General features: G+C 39.3%; 1 protein-coding gene across 1 annotated transcript; it reads right to left on the bottom strand.

The window, feature by feature from the left end:
• Window positions 1–921: 921 nt before the first annotated feature.
• Window positions 922–6,725, bottom strand: LOC115797407 (chymotrypsin-like protease CTRL-1). Its single transcript, XM_030753976.1, has 6 exons — window positions 6,651–6,725; window positions 4,473–4,493; window positions 3,781–3,931; window positions 2,812–3,056; window positions 2,565–2,713; window positions 922–2,031 (listed from the first exon to the last, which is right to left on the bottom strand). The coding sequence occupies exons 1-6, from the start codon at window positions 6,703–6,705 to the stop codon at window positions 1,609–1,611; spliced, it is 1,044 nt and encodes a 347-aa protein (XP_030609836.1). The 5' UTR covers window positions 6,706–6,725; the 3' UTR covers window positions 922–1,608.
• Between the last annotated feature and the right edge of the window lie 17,249 nt (window positions 6,726–23,974).

Genomic DNA, 23,974 nt, shown 5'->3' with positions numbered 1-23,974 from the left:
GGTTACAGAGGCCTGACATCATCAGATGTCGGTGAAACAGATCTTGGCTGAGGCATAACTGTTCAAGCCATTTCACTCACCCAGGAACTGTCAACTGATATATGTATATGTATATGTAGAAGCTGCAGCAGGCTCAGAATTTGACGAGGAGTTGCAGCGGGTCCTGAAGACTATTACTAACATGACAATTTAAGATCCATAACTGGAAATTTTGAGTTGATTTCTCAAAATTGTGAGTTACTATGTTGAATTTTGAATTATGGATGTCAATTTTTTTTTTTTTTGTGACGAAAACAAGCTATCCTAGCAAAGAGTAGGACCCAGGAGGGGAAAAGTCCTGGCATTTTATGTTTCTGTCTACCAAACACCGGGATATGACCGAAAGGTAATTAACACACACAACGCACCTGCACAAGCATTAACACTGGCCACTTATGTAGGTTATGTTGTAGGTCTACAGACCCAGAGCTGAAGTCTGAATCAGGGGAAAGCTGGAGGAGGAGGCTGGGGCAGAGGGAGGTCTGGGCTCCACTGCTCAGGCTGCAGCCCCGTGACCTGGCCTCGGATAAGTGGAAGAAAATGGATGGATGGATGTTTGTATGCCTGACGCGTGTTATGAATTGTTGAACAATGAACATCATTCATAAGGTGCAACACAATCCGCCTTTCGTTTAAGTCGCAATTTATTCTTTTCAAATGTTTTTTGTCATTTATTTTAATTATATGTAAAGATCATTTGCAGTAACGCATTTTCACATTTAACTTTAAGATTTTTTTCTTTGTTGTATGGAGTATAAGTGCAGTGTTCATAATGCATGATACATGTTGTCACACAGTTAAGCAGCATGTAGTTAAGCAGTTAAGCAGCAAAACCCCGGACTGTTTAAGGATTAAAGTGCGATTCATTATACAAGAATGCAATTAATGGTTTCAAATGCCTTTATTTAGACATTTTTTGACATTGTCCTAAAATTTTAATTGATTTCCAAGCGTTTTCGACTAGTCAGTTAGTCTAAGTTTTTTCCTTGTTTAGTCGATGCAGGAACATCCCTAATACACACACACGCCATAATGTGTCACCACTGAACCTAAAGTTTCATCAAAGAACAAGACTGGAAAAAATTCTAATTATTCAGTTCATATTTTGACCAAACCACAGAAATGAGCCAACATTTTACCATTTCACAACTTTTAATGACAATCACAAAAGTTACTGACACCGTTGCAATCCTCAGCTTGTTCAAGGTGTAGTTATAAATTAATTACTTTATTAAAAGAGTTAGAAAATATGGCAATCATCATATTTGAGAAACTATAATGAAAAGTATGTTCAAATTTGAAGTAAAAATGATTGTGTGTCAAAATGTCTAATCTGCTTCATGAGTTGGTAGTTTTTTGTATTTTGTGTCATGCAAGAGAAAGCACAACGATTTAATCGTTAATATAATTTTTTGTACAGGTCTAATTAATGATTTATTTTAAAGCAACTAGAAGCTCGAGCTGTCTCATCAATGTATTGGAGTGTCATAACAACAAACACTCAAGTACTTTATGAGTGCAAGTATTATAGTGTGTAATTAAATATATGACTTGAGCAAATGTGTTGCGTTACATTCCATTTCCAGTAAATATATGAATCAACAAAACAAAAACACAGAGTGAGTTGAAGTGAGTGAAGTGGATTAGGTTTTCACCACTGTGGACAGTAGTAGTATGAACAGTGGTGTTGGCAACAGTGGTGTTGGCAACAGTGGTAGGAACAGTGGTGTTGGCAACAGTGGTGGGGGAATTTGTCGGTGGTGATGTAGGACAGGTGAAGTTTAAGTCATTGTCAGTGCCTGGGGAGGTAAAGTTAACAAAGCCTGGTGGTGTCCCGGTGACGGTGTCATTGATCCATTTCTGGTACTGGGACACACAAGTGTAGACTCCAGGTCTCATAGGATCGAAGAAGCCAGCAGCACCAACATTTGCAACTCCACTCTGGACCCAGATCGAATCTTTATTGGAAATGAGAGGTCCCCCTAAGTCTCTCTGTGAAAAGAATAAATGTTGTTAGGACAGGTGGGTGTCAGTTAAAGGTGGACCCGGTCCTGAGATGGTCACACGTGGTTTTAGACAGGAAAACTATAACATAACTGCTCGCAGTACAAAAAATTTCCACCTGAAAATTATCACACAAAAGCTAAAATTTAAAAGTGCCCCATGAAGACCAAACAGGGGTTTACCTAAATCTAAAATATGAACGACAGACAAATGACACTGAAAATAACAGTGTCATTGAGCACTCTTATAAAATTTCATTCAAAGCCATGTTAGCAAACTGACCTGTTGCAGCAGGGATCTCAGTCTTCCTAGTAACATGATGTCACTGACAGAAATTCTCACAGTTTTTGGGAAGTACTTTTTTACACAATAAATGCATTCAGCTGTGCCGAAAATCAAATATCAATAAATCAGATTGGACAAACCATGAGAGCCGGGAAGCTAGAATAGCAATAATTATAAAATTCTGATACAATTACAGAAAAACAATAATCCGAAGTGTGACTAAAAGCAATAATTACATAAATTGGGCTCATTCTTCCAGCGCTGAGCCCAGCACAGATCATGTTCTCTGTGATCCCAGTGAGGTTTTTATAGTAGCATTTACACTCATTGGCTCCCACTATTGATCCATTCACCTCCTTCAGGATGCTGGGACATGAACCACCACCTAATTGGAGAAATTTCAAATGTAACAAATTTTTGGGGGAATCAAGAATCATTATTAAAAAAGAAAATAAATATTTTATAACTAATCAGTTGTATCACCAAAACCACTGATCCAGCTGCTGGTGCCACTGTTGAAAGTGCTGTTTTCTGAGGCTAAGCAGATCGGCTGAATGTAGTCTGTGAAATTCACAGGAGCCGACAGCTTCAGAAGACAGATGTCGTTCTCGTGTGTCGAGCTGTTGTACTTAGGATGGCAGGTGATGTTTTCAAGTGTCCGAGTCACTGCATATGGCTCTGATATGTTGTGGAGGCCCAGATACACAACTGTGTTGGGGCGATCAGAACTTGACAAAGAAAAAAACATTTTGATTTTTATTTCATGTTGATCATTACCGCTGTCACCAAAATAGCTCACAGAAACAGATGCGTGTGAGATAAAGACCACACACTCGTAACTGAATAATTTTACCTGCCTAACACTAAACACCCAATGTCAGTTCATGGATTAATTTTGTAAGACCTTAAAAACTTCATAACTACAGAAATATAGTTAGAAATATACAGAAGATATAGTTAGTAGCATATTTGCAAACTTCTAGTATCCACAAACAGCTATGTGAATATATTTGTACAGAACACATAAACTACTGCACAATACAAAGCAGTTAGACCCATATCCATCCATCCATCCATCCATCCATCCATCCATCCATCCATCCATCCATCCATCCATCCATCCTCTTCTGCTCAGGGTCGCAGGGGGGCTGGAGCCTATCCCAGCTGACACAGGGCAAGAGGCTGGGTAGACCCTGTACAGGTCGCCAGCACAGAGAGACAGACAACCATTCACACTCACATTCACACCTATGGGCAATTATGCTATGAGGCCAAGGATATGAAACAAATTGTAACATGAGCAGTACTGGTCACCAGTCTATCAGAGAGCTACAGACAATCACAGGGAGAACATGCAAACTCCACTCCAAGAGGTTAAAAGCCTTCCTGCCTTGAAGCAATGGTGCTAACCACTGCACCACCATACTATGCACACTCTCAGTACTGACTCACAGTGTGATGAAGGAAGCAGCTGTCAGGACCCACTGGTCAGTGATCAGAGACCCTCCATACAAACTGTTATTGATGAATAAAGTTGCCTGCCATGGCCAACCTCCATCTTGAGATCCTGTGATATTGCCGTTTTTCACAGCTTTGAAACATGCTGACAGAAGAAAACAGGTGACAGTTAAACAGCGAGTATGCTGATCAGCCACAACATTTAAAACACCCACAGGTGACAGATAAAATGATGCAAAGCTCTGTAGGGAAATCTGGAGTTCTGGCTTTCATGTAGATGTTTAAGATGTATAAAACTAAATGAACTGAACATCCACAGGATGCCAGGATATGTTTGATCCAAAGTTGCTAATGTCATTGTTCACTACATTGATTTCTTTTTAGCTTTCAGAGGACGACTCGTTTGTCCTCTTGTACTCTCTCTAAGTCCTGTGAATTGTTGGTGTGATTGGTTGAAATTAGACTGCGACTGAAAGTGAGACACAGATGATGAAGTCTCCCCTCTGTTAAAGCACCAGCAAAATAAAAAAAAAACTGTTACAGACTAATAGTTTAAAAATGAAAAATCACCTTTTTTGCACAGTAACAAACAATGATCTTATTGTGTATTTTTTTTCTATTATTATCCATCTGAGAGGAGGGAACAAGTTTAAAACCAAAATTGAAACCTGTTGTTGTTTACTTACCAGGCTGCTGTGAATGACATCCTGAAAAATTGGAAGACAAAGACAAATATTTTAAATAAATAATTCAGTGTTTATAAAAAAATAGAAAAAAAGGGTAATAAATTATGCTTTGATAGGTAATTAAACTTTGGTAAGTTGTTATTGCCATCTTAAGCAATAAATAATATAATACCACGTAGGGCTGTAAATAATCTCAATATTATTTAGCTGAGTCAAAGCTACATGTCCCAAATGTCACACAGACATTTTTATTAACAATCAGCTGTAGATGTACTGTAGATATACTGAACCCCAAGTTGCTCTCCAACTTACTCCATTATTATTATTCATACTCCAAGCGTTGGAGTATGAATGTGTGTGGATGTTAGACAGTAAGCACTTAGCTTTCTTGAAATTTTGACTTAGTAACTCAAGAAAATAAAAATTTGAGATACATAACTCGAAATTTCGAGTTATGGATGGTGTTAGGGATTTTTTTTTTACTCAAGGAATAAAATGACAAATGTTTAAAAGTTAACTCCAGTAAGTTAATTAATAAACAACGGATCAACCAAATAATAAACAATTAAATAATACATTAGAAAGAGAGCAGCAGATAGAAAGTGCCTGACTAACTTCTCGGTCTCAGTGCATCTAATTTCGGAGTACGTACACAGTACGTACAATTAAAACATCACCAGTGTCACCATGTTCTGTTATTAATCTGGACAAGATGTGCTTTATGGCTCTATCGCTGATGAGAGGAATCTGGGTTACGAAAAACCAGCTTGGACAAGACCAAATGACGAAGGCCAAGTCACAGCACCCAGAATCCGTTTACGTGTAGATAGTGGCAGTATGAAATTGTTATGGTTAGAGAGCAACACGGGCTCAGGGAGGGAGAGCGACATCACACACACAAGCCTGTCTCTTCTTCCCCTGAGTCCCCCACATGCATGTATGATCATTTCTGATTCTTTAATATATTAACTGTCTTACATTTTTAATTTAAGTGTTTCAGGTGTCTTCCTTCACAATTATTTGAGGTTTTATTTATTTATTTTTTTTTAGTGGCAGAAACAAGCTTCCATACTTCCTGCATGATTTATGGGTGAAGCAGTGAGGGAGAGAAGCAGGGCAGTGTGACATTGTGCAGAGACAAACTGGGAGAAGAGAAAAGTAAACTGGTGGATTTACAAGTATGATTGTAATGCGACATAGACTATATCGATATAAACAATACCGTCTCATATCGCATTTGAAAATATATTGATATTTCTTAAAAACTCGATATATCACCCAGTCCTGATACTATGATACTATGACTAATGATACTATGAAATATTATATATGTTAAAATTTTTTCTATATGTTAGTTTGTCCAGTATACTGCACACATTGCGTACTCTATCAAGGCTGAACTGAGAAAAAACAGGTATACCAACTTTATATGATTATATTATAAAATATTTTGATGAAATTAACTATTAACCTACCTTCAAACAGTGAGGGGGATTTTCCATATTAATTTGTGATTTAGTGCAAAGATTGGTAAACTAAATATTTTAATTACATGCGTATTCTTGTTGTTTTCTGTGTTATTGTAGCTGCAATTCCAGGAGTGTAAAACAGGCTTCACAGCAGATTAGAATCAAGTATAAGAACATTTCTACATTTTCTACATCACCAGTAGATCATCATCAGCAAAGAATCCTGCACTTCAAACATGCAATACATAAAAGACGTGCAAAGTGCCATGTAAAAACATGCAATTTTAAACTGTACTTCTGAACACATGACCTGTTCCACACCAGGTCACTTATGGTGATTTATCCAGGTAAAAAGTGAGCCACTGTTGTGACCCAGACAATTGACTTTAAGCTCAACACAACTCACTAGCTCATTAATTTTGCTACATAGTCCAACCCTCACACCTCAATAATACTGGAAATTATTAGAAAGAAATGGCAATTAAAGCTCATCAAAAACTAAGGGTGATAATGAAACTCAGCCAGAAACACTAAATAACAAGCGTGGATTCCAACTCAAAACCCTGGTACAAACCAGGGACCATTGCCAATTCCCCTTCACTGTATCCAGATGGAATATTTTCCTTAATTTGTACCTCTGATCGGGCTTGTAGCTCTTTCACTGCTGGTTCAACCTCAATAATGAAAAAAATAAAACTTTCTTTCTCACCTTTGCAGAAAAGAATGATCACAGTGAAACAGCGCACAAACTGACGAAGAGCCATGGCTAACTTAGTCGTAGACTTCAAATACCTAAACTTATGCTCAGCTCCACTCAGCAGTGTCAGTATTTACAGTAAACAGTTAACACCTTTGTTGACTCATGAAACAACAGCAGCTTTTGTATTTGTATTTACAGCAACTCTGTATGAAAAGTGAAACCAGACATTCCCATAAGAGAGCCCTGAAAGACCAAGAAGGTAAACCGAGGCAATTCTTATGCTGTTTGTTTTCTCTGTTTTTTCTTTCAGCTCTCTGGCAAATTCTTTTAATGGTTTTTACTGTTTCTGCAGGGTGCTTCTGGTGGACCACATTCATTAACAGTTCTGACAAGAGCCATATGATCAATAATTAGAAATATGGCATCTGAGAGATTCATTTCATCCCATGATGACAGTACCGGTACTTTATTGGCCATGCTGACAGTGACATAATGCTTATTAATAAAATGGTTGGTATTTGTTTTGACAGGTGAACCAAATACTTCTCAGAATATGTAATAACGATCGGAGAACATCTAGAATATTGGTAACTGTGACATCAAGTCCTCTGGAAAGGAACATGTTGAAACACTCACATGTTGAAACAACATGTGAGTCCAGTCACATGTTGTTTAAAATCAAAACATTAAAGTAAACGGATGAATTGTTTTGTGTCTGAGAGTGAATATTGAATTCACCTGCAATAATAACGCAGTAAAATATGTGTAATAAGGAATAATATATCTATATCTATCTATATATATATCTATATATCTATATCTATATTTCTCTCTCTCTCTCTCTCTCTCTCTCTCTCTCTCTCTATATATATATATATATATATATATATATATATATATATATATATATATATACACATACATACATACATACATACATACATACATACACATATATATATATATACACACACACACACTGCACCTTATTGTGAATTTAATTAAAATTGGTCCAAAATACAAAAGATAGAACACAGCAGGAGCTGGGCTAAAGCAAAACTATTCATGATGGACATGCATTGGATGACATAATGGCTCCAAGGTGAGGAAGTTTCTCATTTTGGTAAATGAGTATTGCATCATCTTTTCTCCTCGTTTCTTGTTCTCTTTGGTTGATACCACCCCTGGGAGAAATCAAGAAATTATTGACTTACAATGTTGGACATGAGAAAATGGGTGCATTTAAGTCTGTCTCCTGCTTCCTGCACCTCCATTTTATGCTATATGCTCTCTAACCCCAACATCAGTATTGGCCATTTGTTCCTATACGACCCATATGAATTTCCAAAATGAGCCCCCTACAGGTGGCAGGAGAGAACGCAACAACCTGATATTGTGACATGTCGTAGAAACTACAGGCCACTTTTTAAAATAGCATTTTGCATGTCATTTCAGCAGGTAATGTGGCTGTGGCTCAGGAGGTAGAGTAGGTCCCCTACTTACTCTGGTTGGTGGTTTAATTCCAGTCTGCGTGCTAAAGTGTCATTGGGCGAGATACTGAACCAGTCCATTTAATGTTTAAGCATTTCCTGTGCCATCTAATGTCATTTATTCCACATTGAATTTGGAGAAAATCTGTATTTATGCATTTCTTTGGAATTTTCACAGGCTATTTTATAACAGCTGAACTATTATTTCTGTTGTAGTCATTAGATTTGTTTAAACTGTATAAAGTTATGGATGTCAGATAATTTCCATCTGTGAAATGAGAATGAAATGGAGACTTATTTGTGCTCAAGCCAGCCTGGTTCCTCAGGATAGAATTCTGGGTTCACGCTCTTGTTATGTTAAATCACCTATTAGAGATCTCAGAGTGACTTTTGATGGGAAACTGTTGGACAGTTGCATGTTAAAGCTCTGGTTTGTGCAGTCCTGTTATATCTAAATGTCAGAGGGAGATTGCTATTCATGCTTTTATTTCATCACTACTGCCACTCACTTTTCACCTGACTCAGTAAAACCTCCTTTGATTGTCTACAGCTGGTACAAAATGCTGCTGCAAGACTTCTTACCAGATCGTCCAAATGCTCTCACATAACACCATCTTTGACATTGAAAAATAACATTAAGCATGAGGCTCAGCTTGAGCTAATAATGTCATTATTTACAGTAAACTGTCCTTATTGAAGTGTGACTGAGCCTTCAACCATTTTTAAAAGTGATGGTAAAACTGTAAACATATGGGTACTTGTGTAGTACTTTTCTACTCTTACTGAGTATTTAATGCCTTTGCTTTCTTGATGACCTTGAGTTATTTCTCGTGTTTAACCACTATTGCTTGAAGCTTTAGCCTTGCTGTCATCCAGTCTTTAGTTATCTAGTCATCTCTGTAAGCAATCTTATGCTATCCCATTGTCGCCAAGTGCTTGCTCATATGGTATTATTGTTGATTTTCTCTGTCATTATTGTAGGGTCTTTACCTTATAATATAAAATGCTTTAAGGCAACTGTTGTGATTTGGTGCTATATAAATAAAACTGAATTTGGCAGCACAGTGGCGTGGTGGTTTGCCCTACTGCCTCACAGCTAGAATGATATCTAGAAGGTCTGTGTTGGATTCCACCTTGCTCCAGGCCTCTCTCGCTCTGTGTGGAGTTCGCATGTTCTCCCCGTGTCTATGTGGGTTTCTTCCAAGACATGCAGTTACTGGGGTTAGGTTAATTGGTCACTCTAAATTGCCCATAGATGTGAGTGTGAATGGTTGTCTCTTTCTCTGTGTTAGCCCTGCGACAGGCTGGCAACCTGTACCCTGCCTCTCGCCCAATGTTAGCTGGGATAGGCTCCAGCCCCCCTGCAACCCTGAAAAGGATAAGAGGATGGATGAATGATTTGAACTGTATTTAACTGAACTGAATTGAAGTGGTGTTTTATTCTTTACTTTTATACAATGTAGAATGGTATCAGCCCCTTTTGGTCGAGGCACTAACACTTTAGCTTAGATAAAAGTTATTGTTCTGTAGTGTTTTGATTCTGGTTACATTAGAAAACTAACAGAGTTGCCCTGAACTCAGAGTTTCAAGATGGCTGCCAAGTTTCACCTGTCAAATTCCACCTTTAGTATGTCTAGGTGTGGCGAGCAGACTGAATGGACAACGGACAAAACCACACCTTCATGAGGGAGGACGCGACAAGGAACAGAGCAAACACAGGGGCTTAAATACACACAGGAGATAATGTTAGGAAACAAGAAACAGCTGGGGAACACAGGGCACAGGTGAACAGAATCTAACAAATTAAACAGGGGAAGCGAAACTTAACATGACACACAGGGAGCACTGGACTATCACACTAAAACAGGAAGTAAACAAAGACACAAATGCAGACTAAGCACAACATGAGAAAATAACATAGACAAGAAGCCAGTACCCAATAAACGCTGAACACCGAGACGTGGAAAGACAAGAAAAGGATAGAAAACCCCGACTAAACTCAAAATCATAACAAACTGAAGACCCACATGAAAGAAACCAAATAAACATAAGAGATATAACAAAACATAACCAAAAGAACACAAAACACTGGGCCGCCGGCCCCGGATCACGACAAAAAGGAGCCATAATTCTCTTGTAACATCTGTTTCTGTCTTGCAGAATTAAATTAAATCCTGGAAGAGCAGCAAACCATGGAGCAGCAGCAGAGAGGGTCAGTTGATCATAGCAAAGAAAACAGATCTGCTGGAGTTCACAACAAATATTGTGTCATGGTCCTGGGTCCTGTGACCCAGCGTTCTTTGTTGTGTATTTAGTTTTGACCTGTGTTTCCTTGTGTCATTAGTGTTATGTTGTTTGCCTGTATTTCCCAGATGTGTCTTTTTCCCTCATCAGCCCTCATGTATTCAAGTCCTGTGTTTTCTCCTGCTTGTTATTGTGTCATCGTCAGTGGTCGTCTATGTTCCTCAGTGTTTCATCATTGTCCTTGTTGTCAGTGCGGCCCACTGTGTGCTTTTCCGTTCGTTATCCTGTTTCTAAATTTTTGCTGCTGGCCTTACCCAGTTCAGCCCCTCCATGTTTTCTGGCTATAAGGCTGAGTTTTGAGTTCACCTCATGTCAAGTGTCCTGCATTGGTCCCTCAAAACCCCATCCCCATAGAGATGGTGCCTGCTCCCAGACCACCAAAAAACAAACTTAAAATCAGCAAAAAATAAATAAAAATAAAAATTAAGTACTAAAAATTAAAAAAGAAAAATTAATATAGCATCCTCAACTGCCCAAGATAGTAAAACATTTAAATGTGGATTATTAAACATTACACTCTTAACCCAGATATTAATTGTATTTAAACCTTTTAGTAATCATTACTTATTCTTTTATGTTTGGTAAAAATGTTGTCCTATTGCTAAATCAATTAGTTACTGTGTTTTTCTACTAAAATATAAAGTGTAATGAACTTGTTAAGCAGAGATTACTAAAGATATGTATTTGAAATGAAGGGGCGGGGCCTATTCAAACTCAGTCCTCCTGCAACGTACACCCCGGCAAGTTTGACAGCTCCACAACTGTGCTATTAGTCTTTGATACCAAGTGGACTGGTAAATGTGAAGTATAACTAATTTAAATAGTTCTAGATATTTCTTTGCTTAAAAGATAGCTGAGTACCACGTGCAGATGTTATTGAAAATTATAGTTACAGCCTACCGCCATCGTTATTGACAATTAGGTAAAGTGAAGGGTTTTGGAATAAAGGTTAAATATGGCGAGTGGAGTGGCGAACACGAATGTTAAATAAATGGTGTGGTAGCATTTGCTTCATGTTAGCCTGCTTGGTTTACTGTTTTTAACAGTTACTTTAGGAGAGATGTAGTTTGCTTTAAATAAACTATTACACCAAGTTTATGCAAAGTGTATCTTGTCTCTGAGGGACATTTTATTTATTTATTTATTTTTTATCAAAAAAGCCGCTCAAAAAAGTAATGTCAAGACAGCTAAATGCTATTGTTAGCTTAGTGTTTCACATCATTCATAACAGCATGTTCTTGTGTTAATGTTAGTTCATGTTTGTCCTATACCAGGGGTCGGCAACCTGTAATCCGGAAAGAGCCATTTGAACCCGGTTTCCACGGAAAACAAAACAGTGAGAGCCACAAATACTAGCGGAAGCCGGTAGGCTACCATGAGTGATGCATATATTGCGAAAGCCTGTCACAGGGCTAACAACAGACAAACAACCTTTCACACTCACATTCACGCTCTCATTCACACCTATGGGCAATTTAGTGTAGCCAATTAACCTAACCCCAGTAAGTGCATGTCTTTGGAATGTGGGAGGAAACCGGAGTACCCGGAGGAAACCCATGCATATAATTTAATATTTCAAGATCACAATAATGTTCCAATTTAAAACTGCAACAAAAACTGAACTGACAAAAATAAAATGCACTTCAACTGGATACTTATAATTTATTTCCGTGAGCCGCACAGAGCCGCAGATTAAGCCTGAATGAGCCGCATGCGGCTCTGGAGCTGCGGGTTGCCGACCCCTGTCCTATACAGTTACAGGCATACTGAAATGTAATGGACTAGGTCATTTGCTGGCTATTAGCATCAATTGGTTAAATGAGCAATATGTAACCATTGTGTGTGGGAAAAATAGTGCAGCACTTCAACGACTAAGTTGGAACCAAATCTTGACTGGTCAGGGTTTCCGCGGGGTAGTAAAAGGCAGTAAATTAAATGAGGTCAAATTAAGGCTAGTAAAAGGTAACAAACAGAATTTGACTTGGTAGTAAATTTTTCATCACCCCTTCAATATATTTTTACTTTTTCATTGATGCAGATTTTTAAGTTCGTTTAACTATAAAATCTGTAAGGAAATATAACTACTCAGCAGGACCTGAGCTGACGTTGAAAGACTCGAGTGGTTCCGCTGTCCGATCTGCTGCGCGCATGCGAGGAGTCATTTTGCGCCTCGTCATGGGAAAATGTAGTTTTCACAACTTTGGCTCAATGATCCGGCATTTAAAGACTGGCTTAACCCTCTGGAGTACACGGACGTGCTGGCGCGTCAAAATTACATTGCCGATTTTAGATGACATAGCATCGGGATGCTGCTACCATGAATCAAAAGTGCAATCTTCAAACTATGTACCAGTTTTTAAATTACGTCAATAGGCCAAGTAAAACCAAAGTTATGCCCAATAATTAATGCCATGCTTTTTCCTGTATATTGTCCTCACCTTCGATGCGCCTTTTGTGCAGAAATAAATGGTGAAAACATGAGTTTCGCTAACAGGAAGTGCTTGCTAATAAAAACAAAACAAAACAAAATAAGTCCTGACAACCCCTTTGCTATTGGTGGAAAAATGCACCATATCAACCAATCAGAAAATTATGCAGTAACACGATGCATTTGGGTGCATTTGGCTGCTGAGGAGCAGGTGAAAAAGTGGTAAAAGAGAAACATTACTGGCAAGTCTTGCCTGTGATGGGCCCCTCAGTCTTATGGAGGACAAAAACTGTTTTTTGAGGTGGCATAAATAATTTGTCTAGCATCTTAATGTGAGTCCTGATTGCTCTGCAAATAGTTGTACACAAAAACACCTTCCTTGCATTTTAATGTGAATAGTTGTATTTAACTTTATTATTTACACAAGTTTTGAAAACTTATATTTGCATTTTAATTGTAAAAATAATTCGTTAAGCATGTTTGTGAGTTTTACATTAAAAAAATCTACATTTTCTACTCTGATTTTATGTTTTTATGTGATTATAAGTCCAATGTGTTCAAGGTTTCTTTATTGTCATATATATGCAAAAACATATAATGAAATTTGGCGTTCCATTACAGTCATCCAAGAAATACAAAGACAGAACCAACAGGGGGGGGACAGGTGTCCTGAGGTCATGCAGCTGACACGCAGCGCTACCTTTAGCAGGAGAAGAAAACAACACACATCATGGGGTAGTTAGGTTAAAAAAAAGTCATCTGGTACGGTGCTCAAAATGAGCACCATACCAGGGTCCAAAAAAACCACCTTAGCAAAGCATATTTGCACATTTAAAGCCAGGATAGCAGCGGTAGGTGAGGTCAGGTCAGGAGGGGATGCAGACGGAGACGAGAGGGTGGGGGCATTGTGGAGCCAGATGCCAGCTCCTAGCCAAAACAGTTCGCTGATAGTGATGGAATTTCATCAGCGGCCGTGGTACACCAGACCCAGCTTCACAAATCACAACGCGGAGTAGGGGGAAGAGCAGCCGCACACAGAGCCCTGGAGAGATATGGTTGCCAGCCCAAGGCCGGCGGAGGAGCCGAATTACTGATAACAGATGTTGTTTTGGAACAGGCTGCTTGTTTTTCCAACAGCCTTTAGTCTCACTGGGAAACCATTCAATAATCCAATATTCCAAATTCGTTGATTGCCGTCCTCACTGTGCAGAACCGAACTGTATCTCCGGATCTAACCCCTCTCGCCTGCGAGCACGTTAACTTTACGGCTCAGGTCCACCAGGCTTTGAGTCTGAGTTTGTACGGCTCTGCTCAGCCCATCCACATGGGTCGGCAGCCTCTGCAGATGTCGAACCGCCGCCCAGATTTTCTTAATTTCCCGGTAAAGCAGGTATCCACCGAGCCCAAACAGAAAAGATACCGCTACCAAAAAGCCGAATATATAGGCGTCTTCCACGTCTTCCACTTCAAGGGCTGAGAAGCACACAGGTCTCCACGAGCTCCAAGAGTCGATGACGTATCCAACCGGGTCTGTTCCACTCGGACACGCAGGCTCCCCTTTCCCCGATCTCATAGTGGAAAAAATTCGATCAATGATGGTGAAGGCCCAGTTTGCCAGATCCATGTTGCTCTCAATCTTGTTCTTATTCGGACAGTGTGTGAAAGACGCTCTCACAGCAAGCAGCAAGTGGAGAGATGGGGAGGGCAGGGAGAGAGAGATAGTGTGACCGTCTCGGACAAGAGCAGGAAGATACAAAAAGTATGTCAAAATGTACAGTACAGTATGTCAAAATGAAAGAATAACTATACAGTAACACACGAGGTCGTGCTGAAAAAAAAAAAATGATACCAAACAAGGCAAGGTAAACAGTTTCTAAGGTCAACTGTAAAGCTAAAAACAAAAATAGTCAAAAATGGCCAAATATACCCCGGACCCCAGAGGTTAGGCCGGTCATGGGGAATGATCGAGAGGCGTTTTGTAAAATGTGCAGAAAAAAATATAAATTTGACCTGGAACAGTGTGACGGCGATCAAATCACACCGAGCATCCACCATTCACCAGCAGCGGATTCGTGCGTGCGGGGAACACATCCCTATTTTGTTTTTTGGAGCTACACAAAGCACTGCAACTGCAACCTCAAGGTCAGCTATGAGCACAAATATTGCCGTCACTCCTCAGTAGCAAACCAGTATTCCAATATTCTATTGGAAAATATTCTATTGGAAAATAAATAATTGGCTTGTGAAACTTGAATTTCATTGCATTTTGTTTATATTCTTAAAAAAAAACAAATTTCCTGAGTCTTTTTGAAATGCATTTGGAATATTAATGTGTATGAGGTCTTAGTCAAGACAAAGTCACAGTTACACCTTCAAGTAAGTGGGATAAAATTTTGTCTTTGGTGAGAGATGGGTGATCATCTTACATGGCTTAATGCTGTGAATCCACCACTACCCCAGAAAAGGCTGCTGCTTGATTTCGTGCTGGTAGTAAGAGTATTTTAGAGGTAGTAAATTGAACTCTAGTATTCCTGTATAAACCCTGCTGGTTCTTATATAACACTTCAGTATCTCACCCAATGACACTTTAGCACGCAGACTGGAATCGAACCAGCAACCAGAGTAAGTAGGGGCTTTACTCTACCTCCTGAGCTACAGCCACAAGAACGTCAAGAGGGCAAAGAAAGGCAAGATCAACTACGTACGTACCCAACTTTCCAGAAGGATTTAATAAGGTAGCCCTTGAGGGTGCCCACAAAGACTTTGAGGAATGCAGAAGAGAACACCAAATGGACAACTTGTGAAAGAGAAGATGGATCTGACGTTTGCATTGAGAATTAAAGAGGTGGTGGAGTCAGAACCTGCCATGTGCAAGATGGTGGAACGTTGGCCTGCTCTTTTCACAGAAGATCAGGTTACTTCACAAATAAGATAATGAGAACATTTCCATGTGTGTCTGTGTTTCCATTAGGAAACTGCCTTCATAAAACCTAAACATATTTAGCCATCCACACGTAGCCATCCACACTGTCAGCAGAAAACTAATTTTACCTCGAAGGACATGGGAGTGGCTGTCTACAGCTGCCTCTATCTTTTCAGTAAGGAATATTGTATATTGAGTTGGTCATTATTGTGAAATTAACCCCAACACCCTGATGAAGGACTCTGATTTCAGATTATTCTGAAGAGGTTTCCTGCTCATGGTGCACTATCCTGCTTATTAAAAGGTGGTCTGGTACACAAAAGTAACACAATACTACAAACAATCAGGGCAGTAGAAAAGCAACTCCTGTGCACGGTACAATGTTTTTATCAAAGAAGTTTGACTAGAACAACTGAAGCATCCCCAAAACTAAAGTGTTAAGTGGGTGAGTTGAAGGGGGCTATGTGTTTTATGGCTGATCATGTCCACACCTGTGCAAGGTATGTTGTCATTTGCAGTGATGGTATAGTTACCTTGAAAAAGTAGTCCGACTACTGATTACTGATTACTCCTTTAAAACGTAACTTTGTTACTTTACTGATGACGTAATTTTAGAAGTAACTAATTTAGAGTACAAGTTAATTTATTAGTTACTTTCAACAGCGGCCGGTCTTGTGCCAAAAAGTGATCGTATGCCATAAAGTGATTCAGATGTTTCTGTGTGTTTTTATGTATAATGTCTTTGCTTATATTGGTAAATAGTGTGCAGTCAACATTATTTATGAAGGGCTTATATATAAAATGCAGAAATAACGTGTTTTTCAACAATCTTTAGAAGTCTGTGTTATTGTACCTACATTATGATCAATCCAGAGCTTTTTGGCCACTTCAAATTTCTTTATAGAACTGTGATGTTATATTTGTTGTTATTTCTGCAGCCTTTTGAGACAGATTTCTGTTTAAAAAGACATTTTTAATGTCAGACAGTTTTTACCCTAAAAAAAAAAAAACGAATATATAAAAGTCACTTTGCCAAAAACTGAGTGCAGCTTCTACCTTGTGATAGAAATGCTGTTTCACACTCAAAATTACCTGATATCATTCATGAGAGACATGTTTGATATATGCTTCACAGATTATAGGTCAACAAGTCATTTACAGCAGTTTAAATACAGGGAATGATTTTTTGGCAAATACTGAAAATTTATTTTTGGCAGACGATCACTTTTTGGCACAATATCAGCCTCTACTACACATTTTAGTAGAGGGCTTTTCACCTTCTTCAGCTCTCCCCCACTTACTGGTTTGTACCAAAGTTCAGTTTTGTTTGGGTGCTGGGGGGCTCCTGCATTAGGCGCAGCTCTCTTTCGCTCCACCTGTTGCGACTCACTCTGTAAGTTCGACTGCGCCATGACTCCATATATTTCTTCATATTTGACGTAGTGTTTTTGAAGCTACATAGCACTTTGTCGCCAGCACAGAGTGCACAACTAACCTCGATGCTGTCATCTTTAGGTGACACAAAATCAAAATAGTGCCTGTATTTCAGCTAGAAAACGCGCATCTCTCTCCTCCCTCCACTGTTTACATTTGTGTCGCTATTATTGTCCTCATGCTGAAAACGGGACTCAACTCAACTCAACTTTATTTATAAAACACTTTAAAATCAATGCCATTGGCCAAAGTGCTGTACACAAGTAAGAACAAACAGGTTTAAAACACATATATAAAAACTAAAACTACAATTAAAACAATAAACAGTAAGAACCAACATCTCAGACTGAGTTAAAAGCCAAAGAGAAGAAATGTGTTTTAAGAGAGCATTTAAAAGCAGAGAGTGAGTCAGCCTTCCTGATATGCAGAGGGAGATCATTCCACAGTTTTGGGGCAGCGACTGAAAAAGCACAGTCACCTCTCATCTTCCTCTTTGTCTTTGGGATAACCAACAGTGACAGATCAGCTGACCTGAGGGAGCGTGCAGGGACGTATAAGTGGAGAAGGTCAGACAGATATGGTGGGGCAAGGACATGAAGACATTTAAAAACAAATAAAAGAATTTTAAAATCATTCCTAAAATGAACTGGGAGCCAGTGAAGTCAGGCTAAGATCGGTGTAAGGTGTTCCCATTTTTTGACACCAACTAAAAGTCGAGCAGCAGCTTTTTGTACCATCTGTAGTCGGGTGAGTAGTGTCTGGTTCAGCCCAACATAAAGTGCATTGCAATAGTCTAAGCCGTTAGTGATAAAAGCATGGATTAAAATCTCAAAGTGGTGCTCTGAAAGAAATCGCTTTACCTTGGCCAGTTGTCTTAATAAAAGTTGGTCTTGACTACTGACTTAATTTGAGCATCAAGTTGAAGATTACTGTCCAGTTTTACACCCAGATTTGTTGCGGTCAGTGTCAGATGTTGACTCATAGGACCCAGATCATTCAGGTGCAAAAAATTTGTGGAGAGCCATGCCTTAATATCTCCAATGCACTCTAAAAGATGGTTTGCAGAATATGCATTTTGCTGCTTCAGTGGCACATAAATTTGACAATCATCAGCATAAAAGTGGAATGCGATATCATGTCTCCTAAAAATTAATCCCATTGGAAGTAGGTACAGAGAGAAAAGAAGAGGGCCAAGTATAGAGCCTTGATGCACCCCACATGTAAGGGGTGTTGCACAAGATTCAGCAGCTCCAATATGGACACAAAAGCTTCTCTCTGAAAGGTAGGACCTGAATCAATCTAAAACAACACCCTTAATGCCCACCCAGTTTTCCAGACGAGACATGGAAGAGGATGTGATGGTCCACTGTGTCAAAGGCCACTGTAGCCTCTTTCCCACCAACAGGGTTCCGGAGCTGGAGCCGTGAATTGAACCGTTAGGCAGGTTTTCCACCACCGAAGCACACGGTGCTCGGCCGAAAAACGGGTTCAATTCCGGCCCCGCAAACTAGCTGGTCTGGAACCAGGAACCCGTGCCGAAAGCGGCAGAAGGGCGTGACTCTGCCATCTCAACATCAAGTTTTCTACCATATGTGTATTACATAAGAAAAGCGAAGCGATTTTCACGGCTGTGAATTAGGTTGGGCTCTAAGGCTGAACTTGCTGCTTTGTATCAGTTCATATCACAGATAAAAGGACACAAAGTGCGTACTTGTCGTCTTGCTCTAATCACTGTCTGTGTTTCCCTCTGTGCTGCACACAGATGCTGCAGTAGTTTGGTTTGGACCGTAAAACGTATTTGCAGCACAAGAAAGGGGAGCGTGTTCTCCCACATTTGTGCGCTTCGGCTTCCGTGTCCAGACGAGGACCCGCGCACACTCATACATAAAGGAGCAGTTCACAGAAACGCGGTGGGAACGCGGGCCCGTTCTTAAGCGTTTTGCCGGTTCATTGGGATCGGCACGGGAACTTGCTCCGGCTCCGGAACCTCGGCGGTGGGAAAGTAGCATGTGAGATCCAACAGGACCAAAGCAACACAGTGACCAGAGTCATGAAGAATGTCATTAAAAACCTGCAACAGTGCTGACTCAGTACTGTGACAGGATTTAAAACCAGACTGGAACACCTCCAGGGTGTCATGATTATTTAAAAATGACCTTAGTTGGCAGTAGACAACTTTCTCAAACATTTTTGAAAGAAAAGGAAGTTTGGATATCGGCCTAAAGTTGAAAAGTTTAGAGGAGTCTAAACCAGGTTTTTTAATAAGTGGGGACACCACTGCCTTCTTAAAGCTGGAAGGCACTGTACCATTCGCTAAGCTCCCATTAATAATATTAAGTACATATGTTGCCAAGGTGGGAAGGAACTCTTTAAAAAGTTGAGTTGGAATGGGGTCATTTGGAGAACCAGCAGGCTTTAAAAGATCAATGATATCTCTCAGAGATGGCAAGCTGACAGGCTCAAACTGGTCAAAAACAGCCGGGTTTGTCACAGAGACAGAGGGGTCATAAGAAGGAGAACTAATGACGGCCCTGTCGCATCTGCCAGACATCACTCCCAGAGACGCAAGGAGAAAGCAAAAATATATTTTTACACTGAGGAAAATGACAAAAATAGTAACGCACAGTGACTTGCATAAGTAACTTTAATCTGATTACTGGACTACAAATAGTAACGCGTTAGATTACTCGTTACCGAAAAAAAGTAGTCAGATTAGAGTAATGCGTTACTAAGTAACACGTCACTGACATCACTGGTCATTTGGGACAACGCAAGTTTCCACTGGGCTGCTCTGGTTTGTAACTGGTTCACTGCCCACCCAGGCTTTTCAGTTGTTTATCTCCCTCCACATTCTACATTTGCTCATTTACAGATATATCAGCAAAAGGGAAATTTTAATATTTCTCACAGATCTAATCTGTTGTGATATCTTATGCCATCACTGCAATAAGATCTGAATATGTTTCTAATTATGCATCGCTAATGGGATTTTCTGGGTTTTTTTGTTTTTGTTAATGTCATTCTCTTGTCTTTCTTCCTGCAATTATGTGGGCAAATGACCAGTAAGCATGCCCGCTAGTGTAGTTTTTATGCTTTAATCCCTGATTAGCGACTAAAAATAGACCTGCAGTAGAAACGTATTTAGGATAATGCTTGTGAATAAAAAGCATTACAGCATTAAGCTCATGCAGCTCCCAGTTTTCAACAAAAAACAGCAGCAGCAGCTGTTTCACCTCCAGTCTGTCTGCAGCGCAAAGAGGCGGAGCCATTATTGAGACAGCAGTCAGGTGGAGCAACTGGGAAACAGCTGAAGATCCTTCATCAACCACCTGATCAGCACCATGAAGAAAAGAGAACTTTGTAGCTGCTTCGTTCACCTTGTTCACACAGAGAAACATCTGCAGTACGGAAGTTAAAATATGCAGATGATGCTGATTGTTAATTCGAAAAATTATTGCTTATCAGATTACTTGATTAATTGATAAAATACTCGATTAATGAAAAAAATTGATAGTTACAGCCCTACTTGTATTCAGAAAGCCATAGCCAAACATTAGTTTGCACCAGCGGAGCTGTGAAAGGCCTTCAAGAAAAAAACTACAGGTTGTTGATATTCAAATGTGGGAAATGCTTTTAGCAGCTGATCGACAAAACATCTGGATTATGGTTTTTCTTTTTTGTGTATGCTTTTTACATGATTTCTGCAAACCCATTAGTGGAAGGAAACGGCACTATGGGACACATTAAATGCATGATATGAGTGTAACTCTTGTGGATTATGTGCAAATATTATCACTATCAATCGAATAAACACTCAATTAACAAGCAGGAGCAGCATGTAGTGGTTAGCATTAGCTTGCTAATTAGCATTAGCCCCCCCCCTGCCAGGCTGAAATAAATTTCTGGCTAGAACCCTGAAATTGAAACAAATGAACAAAGAAGTGATTGTTGGTAATAGTTTTGGTGATTTGCAGTTTTAAATGTCTAAATGGTCAAACTGACTGTAAATTTTTATTCACCTTTTTTTTACATTTTAAAAACTTAACTGTGAATAAGCTTTTAGATTTTCAGCTGGGCAAAATATTTAAGCATGAAAGCTCTCAAAACAATTTCAGAAACAAGTCAAAGTTTTTGTGAAGAAAGAGCAACCTCTTGGCAACACTGCAAATGAGTCAAAAGGGCGTTTTTAAGGTGGAAACTAGATATGCCACCAGAGAAGGGCGGGGAAGTGGAGAGGGGTGGGGTGGGGGAGGGTGGGGTGGGGTGGGGGAGGGTATTCCCATCAGTTGGGAACTGGCTGACAGCCGGCTTGGAGCAACTGTTTAAAGTAGCTGCGTCTGTGTTGGATATTTTTATCACTCTGATATTGGTATTTTACTGTGATTATTCTATATCATTTATTAGTACCTATATTAATCACACACACTGGATTAATGGTCATATTTTATATTGTTTGTCACCTATATTGTCTCTCACACACTGGAACACTGCATGCTTTAGGTGAGTGGAAAGGACTGAGGCCTGATCGGCTGAGGGCCTCATTTTTTCCCTTAGTAAAACCACACTCATTCATATTTAGAGTCTCACTTTTATACACTGTGCACTTTTGACACTGTATCACCAACTCAAGGTCAAGTTGCTGGGAACTGTGTGTCCCGAAGTTGGGGTTGATGTCCCACCTGATTTAATTTAATAATGTAAGGGAGTAAATTTGTATACTAAGATAAGACCGCCCTAAAAGTGTTTCTAGTAATGAGAAATTATGGACAGCTGGGCAGGGGAGTGTTTCTGTGGGAGGTATTTTCACGTGGGAAAGTTGTTTGTTTTGACAGCCCCAGAGAACTGTGTCATGAAGCCTCTGCAAAAGAATCAAACTAATATGGTTCGTAGTTGATTGGAAGCGCCACTCTGGGCCTACTACCCTATGTTAAACGAAGGGGGAGGAGTGAGCTTGGGGGATAAAATGCAGTGGTAAAGTTGGGAGGGAGCACTCTCCTTGCTCACTCTATCTCCTTTGCTATGGCTCTGAGGCACTCACTCCCAGGTGGGCTATTTACGTTCTTGTACTCTGTTTAACTCTGGACGTCTACTTCTTCTTTCACCCTTTTTACTCACTTTTTCACTCACTACTTTCTTCCACTCTTTTGTACTTTACTTCTCACTTTTTAACTTCACTCACTTATGGTCCTGTCCTCTCTTTCTACTCTTTCTGTTCCTGCATATTTCTGTGTGTGTGTGTGTGTGTGTGTGTGTGTGTGTGTGTGTGTGTGTGTGTGTGTGTGTGTGTGTGTGTGTGTGTGTGTGTGTGTATACCTTAGTCTTAACTATGTTACTGTCTATGTTTTGGTATTTGTCTGTGTTTTGTGTAACTAAGATGTCTAATAAACAGCCTGCACCGGAACCTGTTCATCCCAGTGATTCTTTTGAAACTTTGGATTTAATTGGGTTTGAATTTTTGGCAAAAGGAACATGGAGACCCTTAAAAATGTTACCAACATTTGTACAAACAAGAATTTGTTGGATGTGTGTGTAGCTCATCTCTAGAAGCTTAGCTATCATGGTTATTTCCATGGTATATAACATATAAGAGCAACAGGTTATCAAGCTAAATAAAATGAGACCAAAGTGAGAAACCCCTATGGTCATAAAAGAATGTCCAGCTATAGTCCTTACAATAATAATACTATGACTGAGTATCAGGACCACATTAAGAAAAAGAATTAAATTCTGCATTTTGAGAATAAAGTTGAAATTTTGATGAAAAAGTCAAAATATGGAGATTAACGTTGTTGTTTCAAGTCAAACTGCCACACGTCTGCTATAACCTCTCCAAAATATCCTATGTAGATGAGTTAGTGTAACTATACATTAGAATCAGTTTTAGTAGAATTATTTCTCTTTTACTACATAAACATGATGTAGCGATAAGCATGAGGACATAAGAGAAATGGTGCTGAAAGCTGCATCTGCTCAGAGGGAAAAACCACACAAACTGGCGATGGGTAGATGGAAGGATATCGATGGTCACACCTTTGTGCAGTACAGAGGGCACATGTAGAATCACAAGACACAATAAGACAGCTGATCAAGTTGTCTCACTAACTCATCTATCCAGGGCATTTTGTAGAGGGTATAGCAGTATTTTAACTTTATTCTTAAAATTTTGACTTTATTCTCCAAACATTCAATTTATTTTTTTTTCTTAATGTTGATCTAAAACTCCTTCATATAATACCAATCACAGAAAGAGATTCTCTGTGGTTTATTATGATATATCATTTTTATTCCTGGCTCTGCTTCTGAATTGATATGGTGAATAAAGTCACTGAGGCTCATACACATCCCATCAAGGATGCTGAGACCTGTAATTACGTGCTCTAGAACGTCTGCCTAAAGATTCTGCTGCCAGGAGGCTGAGGGGCAGCACTGACAACTGACAGAAGTTTTTTGTTTGCTTTAGTCAACACTAAACACTAAAAGTATTAAAACTACTTTTTTGTTGCTGAAACAAATGAAAAATTTACTGTGTGTTATACAAAATAGCTGACAGGAGGAAACAAAAAGGTGAAGAACTTGTAAAACTGTTCTTCTTACCAGGCTCCTGTGAATCACCACCTGAAAATTGAAACACAAAGATTCAAACAATAAAACAGCATATTGTAGATCACGATTTGCATTTGTGATCATGTCTGAGAGAAAGCCAATATATGAAAGTTCAATTGCTTTCTTGTTGTTAAGTATTTCATTCAACTTC

The sequence above is a fragment of the Archocentrus centrarchus genome, chromosome 18 (assembly GCF_007364275.1).
Source record: "Archocentrus centrarchus isolate MPI-CPG fArcCen1 chromosome 18, fArcCen1, whole genome shotgun sequence".
In the NCBI taxonomy this organism is placed as follows: domain Eukaryota; kingdom Metazoa; phylum Chordata; class Actinopteri; order Cichliformes; family Cichlidae; genus Archocentrus; species Archocentrus centrarchus.
This window is presented reverse-complemented; position numbering and strand designations above follow the sequence as displayed.

Excerpts from the sequence above, each read along its gene's own strand:
- LOC115797407 (XM_030753976.1), bottom strand. The coding sequence starts at position 6,705 with ATGGCTCTTCGTCAGTTTGTGCGCTGTTTCACTGTGATCATTCTTTTC. Across the intron at positions 4,494-6,650 it reads GATCATTCTTTTCTGCAAAG|GATGTCATTCACAGCAGCCT; the intron begins GTGAGAAAGAAA and ends CCAATTTTTCAG. Across the intron at positions 3,932-4,472 it reads ATGTCATTCACAGCAGCCTG|CATGTTTCAAAGCTGTGAAA; the intron begins GTAAGTAAACAA and ends TTCTTCTGTCAG.